An 18,823-nucleotide genomic window follows, 5' to 3' on the forward strand; every position below is an offset into this window, starting at 1 on the left:
GTGGGCCTTGCTGTTTAACCCGGACTACTTCAGAGGAAGCTCAAGAGTTCTCGCATGCTGATTAACTGGAAAAGGTTCATTTTATATTTATAGAGGAGCTGCACTATAACATGACATTCCCATGAATTGATGATTGTGTTCTTGTGTGGGGATACAATATTAATATTAAAATATTTATTTGAAAATTAATATTATCCAAAGTTGAATAAAATAATGGTAATAACATGGAAAATCCTTTGCAGTTTTGCAGAAACATTTGGTTACCGAAAATTATGTTGAATACATTTAAAGAATATTTTCCAGCCTATTCCCCAGATAAAAACACCAAGAATTACTGATGTGGACGGCAGTATGAGCTCTACAACAAAGAAAATCTATATTATGGTAATGGATACAATAGATGAGGGTCAGTTGCTAGCTAATATGTTCTTGTTTTCTATAGGGCCTGTAGCATGTGAGCTACAGAGGTCTTTCGCTCTATTAATGAACATTTTATATAATGATTTACTTGTCTTAAAATAGTCACTGGACAATGTTAGGATTTATTAGCTTAAGTAAAGTCCTTTATGTCTAAACAGCAGTAGATTCTATCTAGTACGGAGAATAATATAGCAGATTGCAGTATCCATAAATAACAATCACTTAAGGGAAATAAAATTTAAAGTCTTAAATCAGATTTGATTCAAATTGATAATTGAGGGTAAAAAAAAAAAAAAAAAAAAAAAGCCCTACTAAATGAGGCAACCAAACTATTTGTTATAATCTATCACAGATGATATCCTAAAACCCGATTCCAAAAAAAGTTGGGACACAAAACAAATTGTGAATAAAAACAGAATGCAATGATGTGGAAGTTTCAAATTTCAATATTTTATTCAGAATACAACATAGATGACATATCAAATGTTTAAACTGAGAAAATTTATCATTTTAAGGGAAACATAAGTTGATTTTAAATTTCATGGCATCAACACATCTCAAAAAAGTTGGGACAAGGCCATGTTTACCACTGTGTGGCATCCCCTCTTCTTTTTATAACAGTCTGCAAACGTCTGGGGACTGAGGAGACAAGTTGCTCAAATTTAGGAATAGGAATGTTGTCCCATTCTTGTCTAATACAGGCTTCTAGTTGCTCAACGGTCTTAGGTCTTTTTTGTCGCATCTTCCTCTTTATGATGCGTCAAATGTTTTCAATGGGTGAAAGATCTGGACTGCAGGCTGGCCATTTCAGTACCCGGATCCTTCTACGCAGCCATGATGTTGTAATTGATGCAGTATGTGGTCTGGCATTGTCATGTTGGAAAATGCAAGGTCTTCCCTGAAAGAGACGACATCTGGATGGGAGCATATGTTGTTCTAGAACTTGGATATACCTTTCAGCATTGATGGTGCCTTTCCAGATGTGTAAGCTGCCCATGCCACGCGCACTCATACAACCCCATACCATCAGAGATGCAGGTTTCTGAACGGAGCGCTGATAACAACTTGGGTTGTCCTTCTCTTTAGTCCAGATGACATGGTGTCCCAGTTTTCCAAAAAGAACTTCAAATTTTGATTTGTCTGACCACAGAACAGTTTTCCACTTTGCCACAGTCCATTTTAAATGAGCCTTGGCCCAGAGAAAACGCCTGCGCTTCTGGATCATGTTTAGATATGGCTTTTTTTTTACCTATAGAGTTTTAGCCGGCAACGGTGAATGGATTGTGTTCACCGACAATGTTTTCTGGAAGTATTCCTGAGCCCATGTTGTGATTTCCATTACAGTAGCATTCCTGTATGTGATGCAGTGCCGTCTAAGGGCCCAAAGATCACGGGCATCCAGTATGGTTTTCCGGCCTTGACCCTTACGCACAGAGATTGTTCCAGATTCTCTGAATCTTTGGATGATATTATGCACTGTAGATGATGATAACTTCAAACTCTTTGCAATTTTTCTCTGAGAAACTCCTTTCTGATATTGCTCCACTATTTTTCGCCGCAGCATTGGGGGAATTGGTGATCCTCTGCCCATCTTGACTTCTGAGAGACACTGCCACTCTGAGAGGCTCTTTTTATACCCAATCATGTTGCCAATTGACCTAATAAGTTGCAAATTGGTCCTCCAGCTGTTCCTTATATGTACATTTAACTTTTAACCTGTCCCAAATTTTTGGAATGTGTAGCTCTCATGAAATCCAAAATGAGCCAATATTTGGCATGACATTTCAAAATGTCTCACTTTCAACATTTGATATGTTATCTATATTCTATTGTGAATAAAATTTTATGAGAAAAAAAAAGTTTATGAGATTTGTAAATTATTGCATTCCTTCTTTATTCACAATTTGTACAGTGTCCCAACTTTTTTAGAATCGGGTTTGTATTTAGTACTGAGAAAACTTTAATTTGATTTTGACTGATTTTAAATAGTTTATTGCCTTTTGCTGCTAAATCACAATGCTGGAGCTGCATGTTGTATGCAACATATGGGGGGAGGGGGTGCTTCACAATTTATAATAAAGATGATTTTATTTTATTTATATATTATTATAGTATTATAGACTGAACAAAAAGTGAATATATGTGAAGTCTGCAAATTATGTATATGGATTACTTATGTAGGTACCTTATTTTGCCCTTTTGTGTTTTTAAACTGTCCCTTATGGTCTTTTTTCTTTTCTACTATAATTTTGTCTTTGTTTTATTCGCAGTGTTTAAAAACTTGTTTAATGAAAATCAATGTAAACTGGAAAAAATGACAAGTTTTGAGAATTACATGTCACTGGAAAAATGAAAAGATTGTCAAACAGACTGTTTTTATGTTTAGGTTTTTTGTTCTTATACAGTTTAAGTGATGTAAAAAGAGGTCTAGAATTTTAATATTTGGATCTGTGAGTGTGTCAACTGGCAAGCATCATATTTTATATATATATATATATATATATATATATATATATATATATATATATATATATATATATATATATATATATATATATATATTTCTTTTTTTTTTTTTTGCTCCAGTGTTGTTGATTTCGATCTCTTCCGGGTTTGGGACTTAAAAAGAGACCCTGAACACTAGACGGCAGCAGCAACAACACATTCTTGCAGTGAACACACAGACGACATGTTTTCAGTGCTGAAATATGTTTTTACCCCTTTCGCAAGAAACGCTCTTGCAAAAATGCACTACAGTTCGGGGGTCAGCATTAGGCTTTTGCCCAGTTATAAGTGCTCTTTTGAAGACCCAGTGCAAGTGACCGTGAGTGGCTTAAATCCACAACAGCGCGTGGATCTGCGCTCTAAAATCACCGATGAAAATGGACTTGTATTCAAAGCTTCGGCCGACCTACCAAGCTGACGGCAGTGGTCAAGTTGACCTCAACCGCGACCCTTCTCTTGGTGGAAGCTTTACCGGAGTTGAACCAATGGGCTTATTCTGGGCACTAAAAGCAGACGTCGTAAGCTGCAAGTTTGCCCTAACAGACGTGACGCGCCCTGCTCTCGTTGACATTGAATGTGTCAGTGACGATAAAGTCATCGCCAAAGTAACAAACGAGAGACACTGCATGACCGATGGTGTACGGAGAATTCCTGTAACCGAAGGCAGGATCAGGGGAACTCTTTTTATGCCACCTGGTCAGTTATTTTAGTTGTATTAACTACAGCTAAAAGACTATTAAAGACTAGTTTGTAAGGCACTCCATATATCAGTGGTTCTCAAACAGGAGGCCGCAGGAATGACTGTAAATATTGAAATTCATCTAACTCTAAATTATAATGCTAAAAATTGACTTTACAAGTCTTTGCTCATACTTATTCAACTGAGATGTGAAAGTTTTTGGCCATATTCAATCTGTTTTGTAGCAGCGCCTTGTGGTGAAAGCGGAAAAGTGCAGGGTAACACTATTTCAATCAAGCCTGTAAAATGTAGAGTTTTTAATGCTGCTGTTTTAATTTTTCAGGTAAAGGACCATTTCCTGGGATTTTGGATACATATGTGTTTAGAGGAGGTCCTTTTGAGTTGAGGGCAGCTCTGCTGGCAAAAAGAGGCTTTGCCGTTTTTGCTTTGGCTTTCCAAGGTTACCAAGATTTACCCAAAAGAGCTGACAGATTTCACCTCGAGTACTTTGAAGAAGGTATAGATTTCCTGCGACAACAGCCAGAGGTTAGTGTGTATAGCCATTCATGTGCATTCATTATAAACTTGAGCATAATGAAGCTAATTACAATGGGAAATTTATGAGAATCACAAATTCAATTCCAACATCTCTTTTTTTTTTTTTTTTTTTATTCAAAGGTCAAAGATCAAAAAATTGGTCTAGTGTCCATATCAAAGAGTGGAGATCTCGCTTTGTCAATGGCAACATTCCTGCCTGGTATATCGGCCACCATTTGGATCAATGGATGCAATGCCAATACTTTGGTCCCGATCTACTACAAAGACATCTGTGTTCCACCCCTCATGTTTGACGTTAAGAGATCAAAAATGACACCGTCAGGCCTTGTGGATATTGGGGATGCCATGAATGACCCAATGTCCAAAGAAGGCCTTCCTAGCGTTATTCCCATTGAGTGTGCCTCTGGTAACTTCATGTTTATAATGTCAGAAGCCGACAGGAATTGGCAAAGTGCCTATTATGCAAAACTTGCATGTGACAGACTCAAAGCACACGGGAAACATAACTATGAGCTGGTGAGGTATGAAAAAGCGGGTCACTTTATTGAGGTGCCTTATATGCCCTTTTGTCTGGCTAATTATCATGGTGCAGCTAACCAGGTGGTTTTCTTTGGTGGGGAACCTAAGGCTCATTCAGAAGCACAGTTGGACGCATGGGCGAGGATGGTGAATTTTTTCAAAAAACACTTAGCGGGTGTTGATCACAACTGCAGATCTATGCTGTAAGAAAAAGGGCATGTGCAGTACATAATAGTTATGACATCCAGTTATAATGTTGACTTGCATTTCTAATGTAGTTATCAAGTATTAAAAAAATGGTCAAACTAGTGAAAATGGTTGATTTGCTTCTAAATCTACTGATGTTTATATCATTCATACAAAGTATGGAGAATTGTTTGTAAAATCAAACTATTTAGTATTTGTGTTTCACTGTTCAAAAATTTGGGGTCAGTATAATTTTTTTCTCTTGTGCTTGCAAAGGCTACATTTATTTGATCAAAAACACAGTAAAAATTGTGAAATATTATCACAATTTAAAATAACAGTTTTCTATTTTAATAGATTTTAAAATGTAATTTATTCCTGTGGTGAAATCATTCTCATATATGCTGATTTGGTGCTCAAGAAACATTTCTGATGTTGAATAGAGGAGAATCATGATGAGAAATGTTATCAATTCAGTTGAATGATAACCGTTATGCTGCTAGAGATATTTTGGAAACAACAACCTATTTTTGAAGAGCAGATTTTTTTTAAAAATGTAAGTATTTTATAATAATGTAAAATTCTTTACTGTCACTATCAATTTAAAGCATCCTTGCTCAATAAAAAAAAATCTAATGTACTCTCACTGCTGTGCCACATTTTTGCATTATAACAACACTTATTTTAAATCATATTACACACTTTACTGCTGCTGTTTATCTGCATTCTCTATGTCAGTATCTCTACACTAGGTCTGTTTTATTGTATGGCCTCTGGTGCTTTTATTTCAAAGAGGGCATTGGCTACAAGCTAGTTACTGTATTCACCTTACACATACTGGAGTTTCCAATAAAGTACAATTAGATATCTTGAGATGATGTCTGTTTTTTATTTGTTTAATTATTCTTAGTAATTATTTTATAACTTTTGGTTGATGTCTAATGCTGATTCTAAGAGGTGACCTCCCATCTGTGTCTGATTTGCATTATTTTGATTTAGATCTAAAGTGTTGGTCGATGGAATACTGATCAACATCCACAAATGGTTATTAGCAAGCCAATAATCCAAAATAATCGTTCTGTGCCACAACAACACTAAACATTACAGTATATTTAGCAATACTGTATGATTTAAGGGGATAGTTCACTCCTAAATGACAATTGTCATTCACTCCCAACTCTCAAGATGATTTTGAAGAGCGTCTCGACTGTTTTTTGTCCTTACAATGAAAGTCAAAGGAGTTTACAAAACATTTTTTTTTATGTTCCAGAGAAGAAATAGAGTCATGCAGGTTTAGAACAACATGATGGTGAGTTAATTTTGACAGAATTTTACTTTTTAGCTGAACTATCCCTGTCAAGTTTATTGCAGTATAATTGCCATGATTACACATATGCCAATACATGAAAGCCAAACTCACTGGATGAATGCTGAGGATCGGTTACTTTCAGATTTATCAACATGTTAAAAAAAACAAAACATGAAATTTGATGAGATCTTCTCTGTGCAAATCTCCAGTGGTACTTATTGCAAATCATTTAGAGAGCACTATGATAAGGAAACACTCTAGTGGGCCTTGCTGTTTAACCCGGACTACTTCAGAGGAAGCTCAAGATTTCTCGCATGCTGATTAACTGGAAAAGGTTCATTTTATATTTATAGAGGAGCTGCACTATAACATGACATTCCCATGAATTGATGATTGTGTTCTTGTGTGGGGATACAATATTAATATTAAAATATTTATTTGAAAATTAATATTGTCCAAAGTTAAATAAAATAATGGTAATAACATGGAAAATCCTATGCAGTTTTGCAGAAACATTTGGTTACTGAAAATTATGTTGAATATATTTGAAGAATATTTTCCAGCCTATTCCCCAGATAAAAACACCAAGAATTACTGATGTGGACGGCAGTATGAGCTCTACAACAAAGAAAATCTATATTATGGTAATGAATACAATAGATGAGGGTCAGTTGCTAGCTAACATGTTCTTGTTTTCTATAGGGCCTGTAGCATGTGAGCTACAGAGGTCTTTTGCTCTATTAATTAACATTTTATATAATGATTTACTTGTCCTAAAATAGTCACTGGACAATGTTAGGATTTATTAGCTTAAGTAAAGTCCTTTATGTCTAAACGGCAGTAGATGCTATCTAGCAGATTGCAGTATCCATAAATAACAATCACTTAAGGGAAATAAAATTTAAAGTCTTAAATCAGATTTGATTCAAATTGACAATTGAGGGTAAAAAAAAGACCTACTAAATGAGCCTACAAAAATATTTGTTATAATCTATCACAGATTATATCCTATTTAGTATAGAGAAAACTTTAATTTGATTTTGACTGATTTTAAATAGTTTATTGCCTTTTGCTGCTAAATCACAATGCTGGAGCTGCATGTTGTATGCAACATATGGGGGGAGGGGGTGCTTCACAATTCATAATAAAGATGATTTAATTTTATTTATATATTATTATAGTATTGTAGACTGAACAAAAAGTGAATATATGTGAAGTCTGCAAATTATGTAAATGGATTACTTATGTAGGTACCTTATTTTGCCCTTTTGTGTTTTTAAACTGTCCCTTATGGTCTTTTTTCTTTTCTACTATCATTGTGTCTTTGTTTTATTCGCAGTGTTTAAAAACTTGTTTAATGAAAATCAGTGTAAACTGGAAAAAATGACAAGTTTTGAGAATTACATGTCACTGGAAGAATGAAAAGATTGTCAAACAGACTGTTTTTATGTTTAGGTTTTTTGTTCTTATACAGTTTAATTGATGTAAAAAGAGGTCTAGAATTTTAATATTTGGATCTGTGAGTGTGTCAACTGGCAAGCATCAGGATCAGGAGTGTATATATATATATATATATATATATATACACACACTATATACACACTATACACACACACACACACACACACACACACACACACACACACACACACACACACACTATATATATATTTTTTTTGCTCCAGTGTTGTTAATTTCGATCTCTTCCGGGTTTGGGACTAAAAAGAGACTCCGAACACCAGACGGCAGCAACAACACATTCTTGCAGTGAACACACAGGCGACATGTTTTCAGTGCTGAAATATGTATTTACCCCTCTCGCAAGAAACGCTCTTGCAAAAATGCACTACAGTTCGGGGGTCAGCATTAGGCTTTTGCCCAGTTATAAGTGCTCTTTTGAAGACCCAGTGCAAGTGACCGTGAGTGGCTTAAATCCACAACAGCGCGTGGATCTGCGCTCTAAAATCACCGATGAAAATGGACTTGTATTCAAAGCTTCGGCGACCTACCAAGCTGACGGCAGTGGTCAAGTTGACCTCAACCGCGACCCTTCTCTTGGTGGAAGCTTTACCGGAGTTGAACCAATGGGCTTATTCTGGGCACTAAAAGCAGACGTCGTAAGCTGCAAGTTTGCCCTAACAGACGTGACGCGCCCTGCTCTCGTTGATATTGAATGTGTCAGTGACGATAAAGTCATCGCCAAAGTAACAAACGAGAGACACTGCATGACCGATGGTGTACGGAGAATTCCTGTAACCGAAGGCAGGATCAGGGGAACTCTTTTTATGCCACCTGGTGAGTTCTTTTAGTTGTTTTAACTACAGCTAAAAGACTATTAAAGACTAGTTTGTAAGGCACTCCATATATCAGTGGTTCTCAAACAGGAGGCCGCAGGATGACTGTAAATATTGAAATTCATCTAACTCTAAATTATAATGCTAAAAATCGACTTCTACAAGTCTTTGCTCATACTTAGTCAACTGAGATGTGAAAGTTTTTGGCCATATTCAATCTGTTTTGTAGCAGCACCTTGTGGTGAAAACGGAAAAGTGCAGGGTAACACTATTTCAATCAAGCCTGTAAAATGTAGAGTTTTTAATGCTGCTGTTTTAATTTTTCAGGTAAAGGACCATTTCCTGGGATTTTGGATACATATGTGTTTAGAGGAGGTCCTTTTGAGTTGAGGGCAGCTCTGCTGGCAAAAAGAGGCTTTGCCGTTTTTGCTTTGGCTTTCCAAGGTTACCAAGATTTACCCAAAAGAGCTGACAGATTTCACCTCGAGTACTTTGAAGAAGGTATAGATTTCCTGCGACAACAGCCAGAGGTTAGTGTGTATAGCCATTCATGTGCATTCATTATAAACTTGAGCATAATGAAGCTAATTACAATGGGAAATTTATGAGAATCACAAATTCAATTCCAACATCTCTTTTTTTTTTTTTTTTTTTATTCAAAGGTCAAAGATCAAAAAATTGGTCTAGTGTCCATATCAAAGAGTGGAGATCTCGCTTTGTCAATGGCAACATTCCTGCCTGGTATATCGGCCACCATTTGGATCAATGGATGCAATGCCAATACTTTGGTCCCGATCTACTACAAAGACATCTGTGTTCCACCCCTCATGTTTGACGTTAAGAGATCAAAAATGACACCGTCAGGCTTTGTGGATATTGGGGATGCCATGAATGACCCAATGTCCAAAGAAGGCCTTCCTAGCGTTATTCCCATTGAGTGTGCCTCTGGTAACTTCATGTTTATAATGTCAGAAGCCGACAGGAATTGGCAAAGTGCCTATTATGCAAAACTTGCATGTGACAGACTCAAAGCACACGGGAAACATAACTATGAGCTGGTGAGGTATGAAAAAGCGGGTCACTTTATTGAGGTGCCTTATATGCCCTTTTGTCTGGCTAATTATCATGGTGCAGCTAACCAGGTGGTTTTCTTTGGTGGGGAACCTAAGGCTCATTCAGAAGCACAGTTGGACGCATGGGCGAGGATGGTGAATTTTTTCAAAAAACACTTAGCGGCTGCTGAGCACAACTGCAGATCTATGCTGTAAGAAAAAGGGCATGTGCAGTACATAATAGTTATGACATCCAGTTATAATGTTGACTTGCATTTTTAATGTAGTTATCAAGTATTAAAAAAATGGTCAAACTAGTGAAAATGGTTGATTTGCTTCTAAATCTACTGATGTTTATATCATTCATACAAAGTATGGAGAATTGTTTGTAAAATCAAACTATTTAGTATTTGTGTTTCACTGTTCAAAAATTTGGGGTCAGTATAATTTTTTTCTCTTGTGCTTGCAAAGGCTACATTTATTTGATCAAAAACACAGTAAAAATTGTGAAATATTATCACAATTTAAAATAACAGTTTTCTATTTTAATAGATTTTAAAATGTAATTTATTCCTGTGGTGAAATCATTCTCATATATGCTGATTTGGTGCTCGAGAAACATTTCTGATGTTGAATAGAGGAGAATCATGATGAGAAATGTTATCAATTCAGTTGAATGAAAACCGTTATGCTGCTAGAGATATTTTGGAAACAACAACCTATTTTTGAAGAGCAGATTTTTTTTTAAAATGTAAGTATTTTATAATAATGTAAAATTCTTTACTGTCACTATCAATTTAAAGCATCCTTGCTCAATAAAAAAAAAATCTAATGTACTCTCACTGCTGTGCCACATTTTTGCACTATAACAACACTTATTTTAAATCATATTACACACTTTACTGCTGCTGTTTATCTGCATTCTCTATGTCAGTATCTCTACACTAGGTCTGTTTTATTGTATAGCCTCTGGTGCTTTTATTTCAAAGAGGGCATTGGCTACAAGCAAGTTACTGTATTCACCTTACACATACTGGAGCTTCCAATAAAGTACAATTAGATATCTTGAGATGATGTCTGTTTTTTATTTGTATAATTATTCTTAGTAATTATTTTATAACTTTTGGTTGATGTCTAATGCTGATTCTAAGAGGTGACCTCCCATCTGTGTCTGATTTGCATTATTTTGATTTAGATCTAAAGTGTTGGTCGATGGAATACTGATCAACATCCACAAATGGTTATTAGCAAGCAAATAATCCAAAATAATCGTTCTGTGCCACAACAACACTAAACATTACAGTATATTTAGCAATACTGTATGATTTAAGGGGATAGTTCACTCCTAAATGACAATTGTCATTCACTCCCAACCCTCAAGATGATTTTGAAGAGCGTCTCGACTGTTTTTTGTCCTTACAATGAAAGTCAAAGGAGTTTACAAAACTTTTTTTTTTATGTTCCAGAGAAGAAATAAAGTCATGCAGGTTTAAAACAACATGATGGTGAGTTAATTTTGACAGAATTTTACTTTTTAGCTGAACTATCCCTGTCAAGTTTATTGCAGTATAATTGCCATGATTACACATATGCCAATACATGAAAGCCAAACTCACTGGATGAATGCTGAGGATCGGTTACTTTCAGATTTATCAACATGTTAAAAAAAACAAAACATGAAATTTGATGAGATTTTCTCTGTGCAAATCTCCAGTGGTACTTACTGCAAATCATTTAGAGAGCACTATGATAAGGAAACACTCTAGTGGGCCTTGTTGTTTAACCCGGACTACTTCAGAGGAAGCTCAAGATTTCTCGCATACTGATTATAAATATAAAATGAACCTTTTCCAGTTAGAGGAGCTGCACTATAACATGACATTCCCATGAATTGATGATTGTGTTCTTGTGTGGGGATACAATATTAATATTAAAATATTTATTTGAAAATTAATATTGTCCAAAGTTAAATAAAATAATGGTAATAACATGGAAAATCCTATGCAGTTTTGCAGAAACATTTGGTTACTGAAAATTATGTTGAATATATTTGAAGAATATTTTCCAGCCTCTTCCCCAGATAAAAACACCGAGAATTACTGATGTGGACGGCAGTATGAGCTCTACAACAAAGAAAATCTATATTATGGTAATGAATACAATAGATGAGGGTCGGTTGCTAGCTAACATGTTCTTGTTTTCTATAGGGCCTGTAGCATGTGAGCTACAGAGGTCTTTTGCTCTATTAATTAACATTTTATATAATGATTTACTTGTCCTAAAATAGTCACTGGACAATGTTAGGATTTATTAGCTTAAGTAAAGTCCTTTATGTCTAAACAGCAGTAGATGCTATCTAGTACTGAGAATAATATAGCAGATTGCAGTATCCATAAATAACAATCACTTAAGGGAAATAAAATTTAAAGTCTTAAATCAGATTTGATTCAAATTGACAATTGAGGGTAAAAAAAAGACCTACTAAATGAGCCTACAAAAATATTTGTTATAATCTATCACAGATTATATCCTATTTAGTATAGAGAAAACTTTAATTTGATTTTGACTGATTTTAAATAGTTTATTGCCTTTTGCTGCTAAATCACAATGCTGGAGCTGCATGTTGTATGCAACATATGGGGGGAGGAGGTGCTTCACAATTTAAATTAAAGATGATTTTATTTTATTTATATATTATTATGCTATTTTAGACTGAATAAAAAGTGAATATATGTGAAGTCTGCAAATTATGTATATGGATTACTTATGTAGGTACCTTATTTTGCCCTTTTGTGTTTTTAAACTGTCCCTTATGTTCTTTTTTCTTTTCTACTATCATTTTCTATTTGTTTTATTCACAGTGTTTAAAAACTTGTTTAATTAAAATCAATGTAAACTGGAAAAAATGACAAGTATTGAGAATTACATGTCACTGGAAAAATGAAAAGATTGTCAAACAGACTGTTTTTATGTTTAGGTTTTTATTCTTATACAGTTTAATTGATGTAAAAAGAGGTCTAGAATTGTAATATTTGGATCTGCGAGCGTGTCAACTGGCAAGCATCAGATTTAATATATATATATATATATATATATTTTTTTTTTTTTTTTAGGGCCCAAGCGAAAATTCGCGCAGGGCCCTCTTGTTTTTCTAAGGATTATTATTAGGGCCCAAGCGAAAATTCGCGCAGGGCCCTCTTGTTCTTCTAAGGATTATTATTAGGGCCCAAGCGAAAATTCGCGCAGGGCCCTCTTGTTCTTCTAAGGATTATTAGGGCCCAAGCGAAAATTCGCGCAGGGCCCTCTTGTTCTTCTAAGGATTATTAGGGCCCAAGCGAAAATTCGCGCAGGGCCCTCTTGTTCTTCTAAGGATTATTATTATTTTTTTTTTTTTTTTTTTTTTTTTTTTTTTTCCGTCTTCCGGGGCTTTTTGGGGGCCTTAACATGCTCAAAAACTCTTGAAAATTGGCACACACATTGGAATCCGCGGCCATTAGGACGCCGGAGAGGCTGGTACCCGGGCGTGGCAGGGGGGCTCGACAGCGCCCCCTTGAAAAAAGTCTGAAAATTTGGTCCATATATTAAACACGCTTGCACGTATTAGTATGAAACTCAGTACACATATAGACCTCATCGGGCCGAACAACTTTCGTGCTCTAAGTTAAACACCACGCCAACAGGAAGTCAGCTATTAAGGGTTGTTTGAAAAACGCATGCTCTGGAATTTGATATACTCCTCCTAGACGATTAATCCGATCGCCACCAAACTCGGTCAGCATGAAGTCAAGACACTGATGATTAAAAATTGCCAGGGGATTTTTGATATCTCGAACGGTTTGGCCGTGGCGAGGCAACGAATTTATGGCGAGAAAAAGGAAACAGGAAATGTGTTATAACGTCTGCATACATATATTGATCTTTATGAAACTTCACGAGTGTGTTCGTTATAGGAGTCTGATCACATGGATGTGACTATTGTGAGTCAAAGTTATAGCGCCACCAACTGGCAGCAGGAAGTGTATCACTTTTTGAAATGTTTTGAGATCACCCTCTTATTTTTACCTGATTTGCTTCAAACTTCATCAGTGTAATGTCAATACACAGCAGATGTAGACCTATGACAGGATTTTTGATATTTGAAATATTGTTGCCATGGCAACAGGTCAAACTGTAATAATATTCTTGAGTGTTTTTGAGGCTCTTAACATGCTTCAAATTGCATGAAACTCGACACACACATCAATATTGTCAACCAGTAGACATGGACAAAGCCATAGAAATGGGCGTGGTGGAGGGGCTCAGTAGCGCCACCTTTTGACAAAAGTGGGGGGGTTAGTTTTTCCTACAATCACCAAACTCGGTACACATATTGTTCTCATCAAGCCGGACAATTTTCTAATTTACATTCATTAGCTCCGACCAACAGGAAGTCAGCTATTTTGGTTTGAATGTTAATTTTTTGAAAAAACAGGCTATGAATTTTATACTACTGCTCCTACAGGGTTTATCCAATTTACACCAAACTTTTTTTAACTTGTTGCTAACACATTGAAGTTGTTTAATTGCAAACGGATTTTGGATATCTCAAACGGTTTGGCCGTGGCGAGGCAACGAATTTATGGCAAGAAAAGGGAAACAAAGTGTTATAACTTCTGCATACATTAATTGATTTTGATGAAACTTCGGCTTAGTCTTCGTTGTACAAGGCTGATCACATGGATGTGACTATTGTGATTCAAAGTAATAGCGCCACCAACTGGAAGCAGAAAATGTGTCACTTTCAGCATACATTGAGATCACCCTCTTATTTTTACCTGATTTGCTTCAAAATTCATCAGAATAATGTTAAAACTTGGCACATGTAATCCTTTGAAAATGGGCAGGGAGGAGGGGCTCTATAGTGGCACCTTGTAGTGCAGTAAATGTGGAGTGAATTTGACATAGTCCTTTGATGTTTAACCGTTTTAAGTGCCTATTGCCCGCTGTGCACAGTTGCCCTGAAGCCACCGGGGTGGCGGTGCCACCGGGCTTGGGCCCGCCATCGCTGCTCGCAGCTATATTTATTATTTTTTTATTTTTTTTTTTTTTTATTTTTTTTCCGTCTTCCGGGGCTTTTTGGGGGCCTTAACATGCTCAAAAACTCTTGAAAATTGGCACACACATTGGAATCCGCGGCCATTAGGACGCCGGAGAGGCTGGTACCCGGGCGTGGCAGGGGGGCTCGACAGCGCCCCCTTGAAAAAAGTCTGAAAATTTGGTCCATATATTAAACACGCTTGCACGTATTAGTATGAAACTCAGTACACATATAGACCTCATCGGGCCGAACAACTTTCGTGCTCTAAGTTAAACACCACGCCAACAGGAAGTCAGCTATTAAGGGTTGTTTGAAAAACGCATGCTCTGGAATTTGATATACTCCTCCTAGACGATTAATCCGATCGCCACCAAACTCGGTCAGCATGAAGTCAAGACACTGATGATTAAAAATTGCCAGGGGATTTTTGATATCTCGAACGGTTTGGCCGTGGCGAGGCAACGAATTTATGGCGAGAAAAAGGAAACAGGAAATGTGTTATAACGTCTGCATACATATATTGATCTTTATGAAACTTCACGAGTGTGTTCGTTATAGGAGTCTGATCACATGGATGTGACTATTGTGAGTCAAAGTTATAGCGCCACCAACTGGCAGCAGGAAGTGTATCACTTTTTGAAATGTTTTGAGATCACCCTCTTATTTTTACCTGATTTGCTTCAAACTTCATCAGTGTAATGTCAATACACAGCAGATGTAGACCTATGACAGGATTTTTGATATTTGAAATATTGTTGCCATGGCAACAGGTCAAACTGTAATAATATTCTTGAGTGTTTTTGAGGCTCTTAACATGCTTCAAATTGCATGAAACTCGACACACACATCAATATTGTCAACCAGTAGACATGGACAAAGCCATAGAAATGGGCGTGGTGGAGGGGCTCAGTAGCGCCACCTTTTGACAAAAGTGGGGGGTTAGTTTTTCCTACAATCACCAAACTCGGTACACATATTGTTCTCATCAAGCCGGACAATTTTCTAATTTACATTCATTAGCTCCGACCAACAGGAAGTCAGCTATTTTGGTTTGAATGTTAATTTTTTGAAAAAACAGGCTATGAATTTTATACTACTGCTCCTACAGGGTTTATCCAATTTACACCAAACTTTTTTTAACTTGTTGCTAACACATTGAAGTTGTTTAATTGCAAACGGATTTTGGATATCTCAAACGGTTTGGCCGTGGCGAGGCAACGAATTTATGGCAAGAAAAGGGAAACAAAGTGTTATAACTTCTGCATACATTAATTGATTTTGATGAAACTTCGGCTTAGTCTTCGTTGTACAAGGCTGATCACATGGATGTGACTATTGTGATTCAAAGTAATAGCGCCACCAACTGGAAGCAGAAAATGTGTCACTTTCAGCATACATTGAGATCACCCTCTTATTTTTACCTGATTTGCTTCAAAATTCATCAGAATAATGTTAAAACTTGGCACATGTAATCCTTTGAAAATGGGCAGGGAGGAGGGGCTCTATAGTGGCACCTTGTAGTGCAGTAAATGTGGAGTGAATTTGACATAGTCCTTTGATGTTTAACCGTTTTAAGTGCCTATTGCCCGCTGTGCACAGTTGCCCTGAAGCCACCGGGGTGGCGGTGCCACCGGGCTTGGGCCCGCCATCGCTGCTCGCAGCTATATTTATTATTTTTTTTTTTTTTTTTTTTTTTATTTTTTTTCCGTCTTCCGGGGCTTTTTGGGGGCCTTAACATGCTCAAAAACTCTTGAAAATTGGCACACACATTGGAATCCGCGGCCATTAGGACGCCGGAGAGGCTGGTACCCGGGCGTGGCAGGGGGGCTCGACAGCGCCCCCTTGAAAAAAGTCTGAAAATTTGGTCCATATATTAAACACGCTTGCACGTATTAGTATGAAACTCAGTACACATATAGACCTCATCGGGCCGAACAACTTTCGTGCTCTAAGTTAAACACCACGCCAACAGGAAGTCAGCTATTAAGGGTTGTTTGAAAAACGCATGCTCTGGAATTTGATATACTCCTCCTAGACGATTAATCCGATCGCCACCAAACTCGGTCAGCATGAAGTCAAGACACTGATGATTAAAAATTGCCAGGGGATTTTTGATATCTCGAACGGTTTGGCCGTGGCGAGGCAACGAATTTATGGCGAGAAAAAGGAAACAGGAAATGTGTTATAACGTCTGCATACATATATTGATCTTTATGAAACTTCACGAGTGTGTTCGTTATAGGAGTCTGATCACATGGATGTGACTATTGTGAGTCAAAGTTATAGCGCCACCAACTGGCAGCAGGAAGTGTATCACTTTTTGAAATGTTTTGAGATCACCCTCTTATTTTTACCTGATTTGCTTCAAACTTCATCAGTGTAATGTCAATACACAGCAGATGTAGACCTATGACAGGATTTTTGATATTTGAAATATTGTTGCCATGGCAACAGGTCAAACTGTAATAATATTCTTGAGTGTTTTTGAGGCTCTTAACATGCTTCAAATTGCATGAAACTCGACACACACATCAATATTGTCAACCAGTAGACATGGACAAAGCCATAGAAATGGGCGTGGTGGAGGGCTCAGTAGCGCCACCTTTTGACAAAAGTGGGGGGGTTAGTTTTTCCTACAATCACCAAACTCGGTACACATATTGTTCTCATCAAGCCGGACAATTTTCTAATTTACATTCATTAGCTCCGACCAACAGGAAGTCAGCTATTTTGGTTTGAATGTTAATTTTTTGAAAAAACAGGCTATGAATTTTATACTACTGCTCCTACAGGGTTTATCCAATTTACACCAAACTTTTTTAACTTGTTGCTAACACATTGAAGTTGTTTAATTGCAAACGGATTTTGGATATCTCAAACGGTTTGGCCGTGGCGAGGCAACGAATTTATGGCAAGAAAAGGGAAACAAAGTGTTATAACTTCTGCATACATTAATTGATTTTGATGAAACTTCGGCTTAGTCTTCGTTGTACAAGGCTGATCACATGGATGTGACTATTGTGATTCAAAGTAATAGCGCCACCAACTGGAAGCAGAAAATGTGTCACTTTCAGCATACATTGAGATCACCCTCTTATTTTTACCTGATTTGCTTCAAAATTCATCAGAATAATGTTAAAACTTGGCACATGTAATCCTTTGAAAATGGGCAGGGAGGAGGGCTCTATAGTGGCACCTTGTAGTGCAGTAAATGTGGAGTGAATTTGACATAGTCCTTTGATGTTTAACCGTTTTAAGTGCCTATTGCCCGCTGTGCACAGTTGCCCTGAAGCCACCGGGGTGGCGGTGCCACCGGGCTTGGGCCCGCCATCGCTGCTCGTTACTATATTAGGGCCAAGCGAAAATTCGCGCAGGGCCCTCTTGTTCTTCTAAGGATTATTATTATTTTTTTTTTTTTTTTTTTTTTTTATTTTTTTTCCGTCTTCCGGGGCTTTTTGGGGCCTTAACATGCTCAAAAACTCTTGAAAATTGGCACACACATTGGAATCCGCGGCCATTAGGACGCCGGAGAGGCTGGTACCCGGGCGTGGCAGGGGGGCTCGACAGCGCCCCCTTGAAAAAAGTCTGAAAATTTGGTCCATATATTAAACACGCTTGCACGTATTAGTATGAAACTCAGTACACATATAGACCTCATCGGGCCGAACAACTTTCGTGCTCTAAGTTAAACACCACGCCAACAGGAAGTCAGCTATTAAGGGTTGTTTGAAAACGCATGCTCTGGAATTTGATATACTCCTCCTAGACGATTAATCCGATCGCCACCAAACTCGGTCAGCATGAAGTCAAGACACTGATGATTAAAAATTGCCAGGGGATTTTTGATATCTCGAACGGTTTGGCCGTGGCGAGGCAACGAATTTATGGCGAGAAAAAGGAAACAGGAAATGTGTTATAACGTCTGCATACATATATTGATCTTTATGAAACTTCACGAGTGTGTTCGTTATAGGAGTCTGATCACATGGATGTGACTATTGTGAGTCAAAGTTATAGCGCCACCAACTGGCAGCAGGAAGTGTATCACTTTTTGAAATGTTTTGAGATCACCCTCTTATTTTTACCTGATTTGCTTCAAACTTCATCAGTGTAATGTCAATACACAGCAGATGTAGACCTATGACAGGATTTTTGATATTTGAAATATTGTTGCCATGGCAACAGGTCAAACTGTAATAATATTCTTGAGTGTTTTTGAGGCTC

The 18,823-nt window shown here is 37.2% G+C and overlaps 1 protein-coding gene and 1 pseudogene across 1 annotated transcript; both read left to right on the plus strand.

The window, feature by feature from the left end:
• The first annotated feature begins 3,057 nt into the window (after positions 1 to 3,057).
• On the plus strand, positions 3,058 to 5,740 carry LOC125275547 (annotated as a pseudogene).
• A 2,155-nt stretch (positions 5,741 to 7,895) lies between these two features.
• Positions 7,896 to 10,591, plus strand: LOC125275548 (acyl-coenzyme A thioesterase 5-like). The gene is made up of 3 exons (XM_048202589.1): positions 7,896 to 8,471; positions 8,798 to 9,000; positions 9,133 to 10,591. Exons 1-3 carry the CDS (start codon positions 7,961 to 7,963, stop codon positions 9,736 to 9,738), a joined length of 1,320 nt encoding a protein of 439 aa, XP_048058546.1. The 5' UTR covers positions 7,896 to 7,960; the 3' UTR covers positions 9,739 to 10,591.
• The last annotated feature ends 8,232 nt before the right edge of the window (positions 10,592 to 18,823 follow it).

This window comes from Megalobrama amblycephala, linkage group LG9 (genome assembly GCF_018812025.1).
Source record: "Megalobrama amblycephala isolate DHTTF-2021 linkage group LG9, ASM1881202v1, whole genome shotgun sequence".
Taxonomy (NCBI): Eukaryota; Metazoa; Chordata; class Actinopteri; order Cypriniformes; family Xenocyprididae; genus Megalobrama; species Megalobrama amblycephala.

Coding starts and splice junctions, on each gene's coding strand:
- LOC125275548 (XM_048202589.1), top strand. CDS start 7,961: ATGTTTTCAGTGCTGAAATATGTATTTACCCCTCTCGCAAGAAACGCT. Junction 8,472..8,797: donor AACTCTTTTTATGCCACCTG/GTGAGTTCTTTT, acceptor TTAATTTTTCAG/GTAAAGGACCATTTCCTGGG. Junction 9,001..9,132: donor TCCTGCGACAACAGCCAGAG/GTTAGTGTGTAT, acceptor TTTTATTCAAAG/GTCAAAGATCAAAAAATTGG.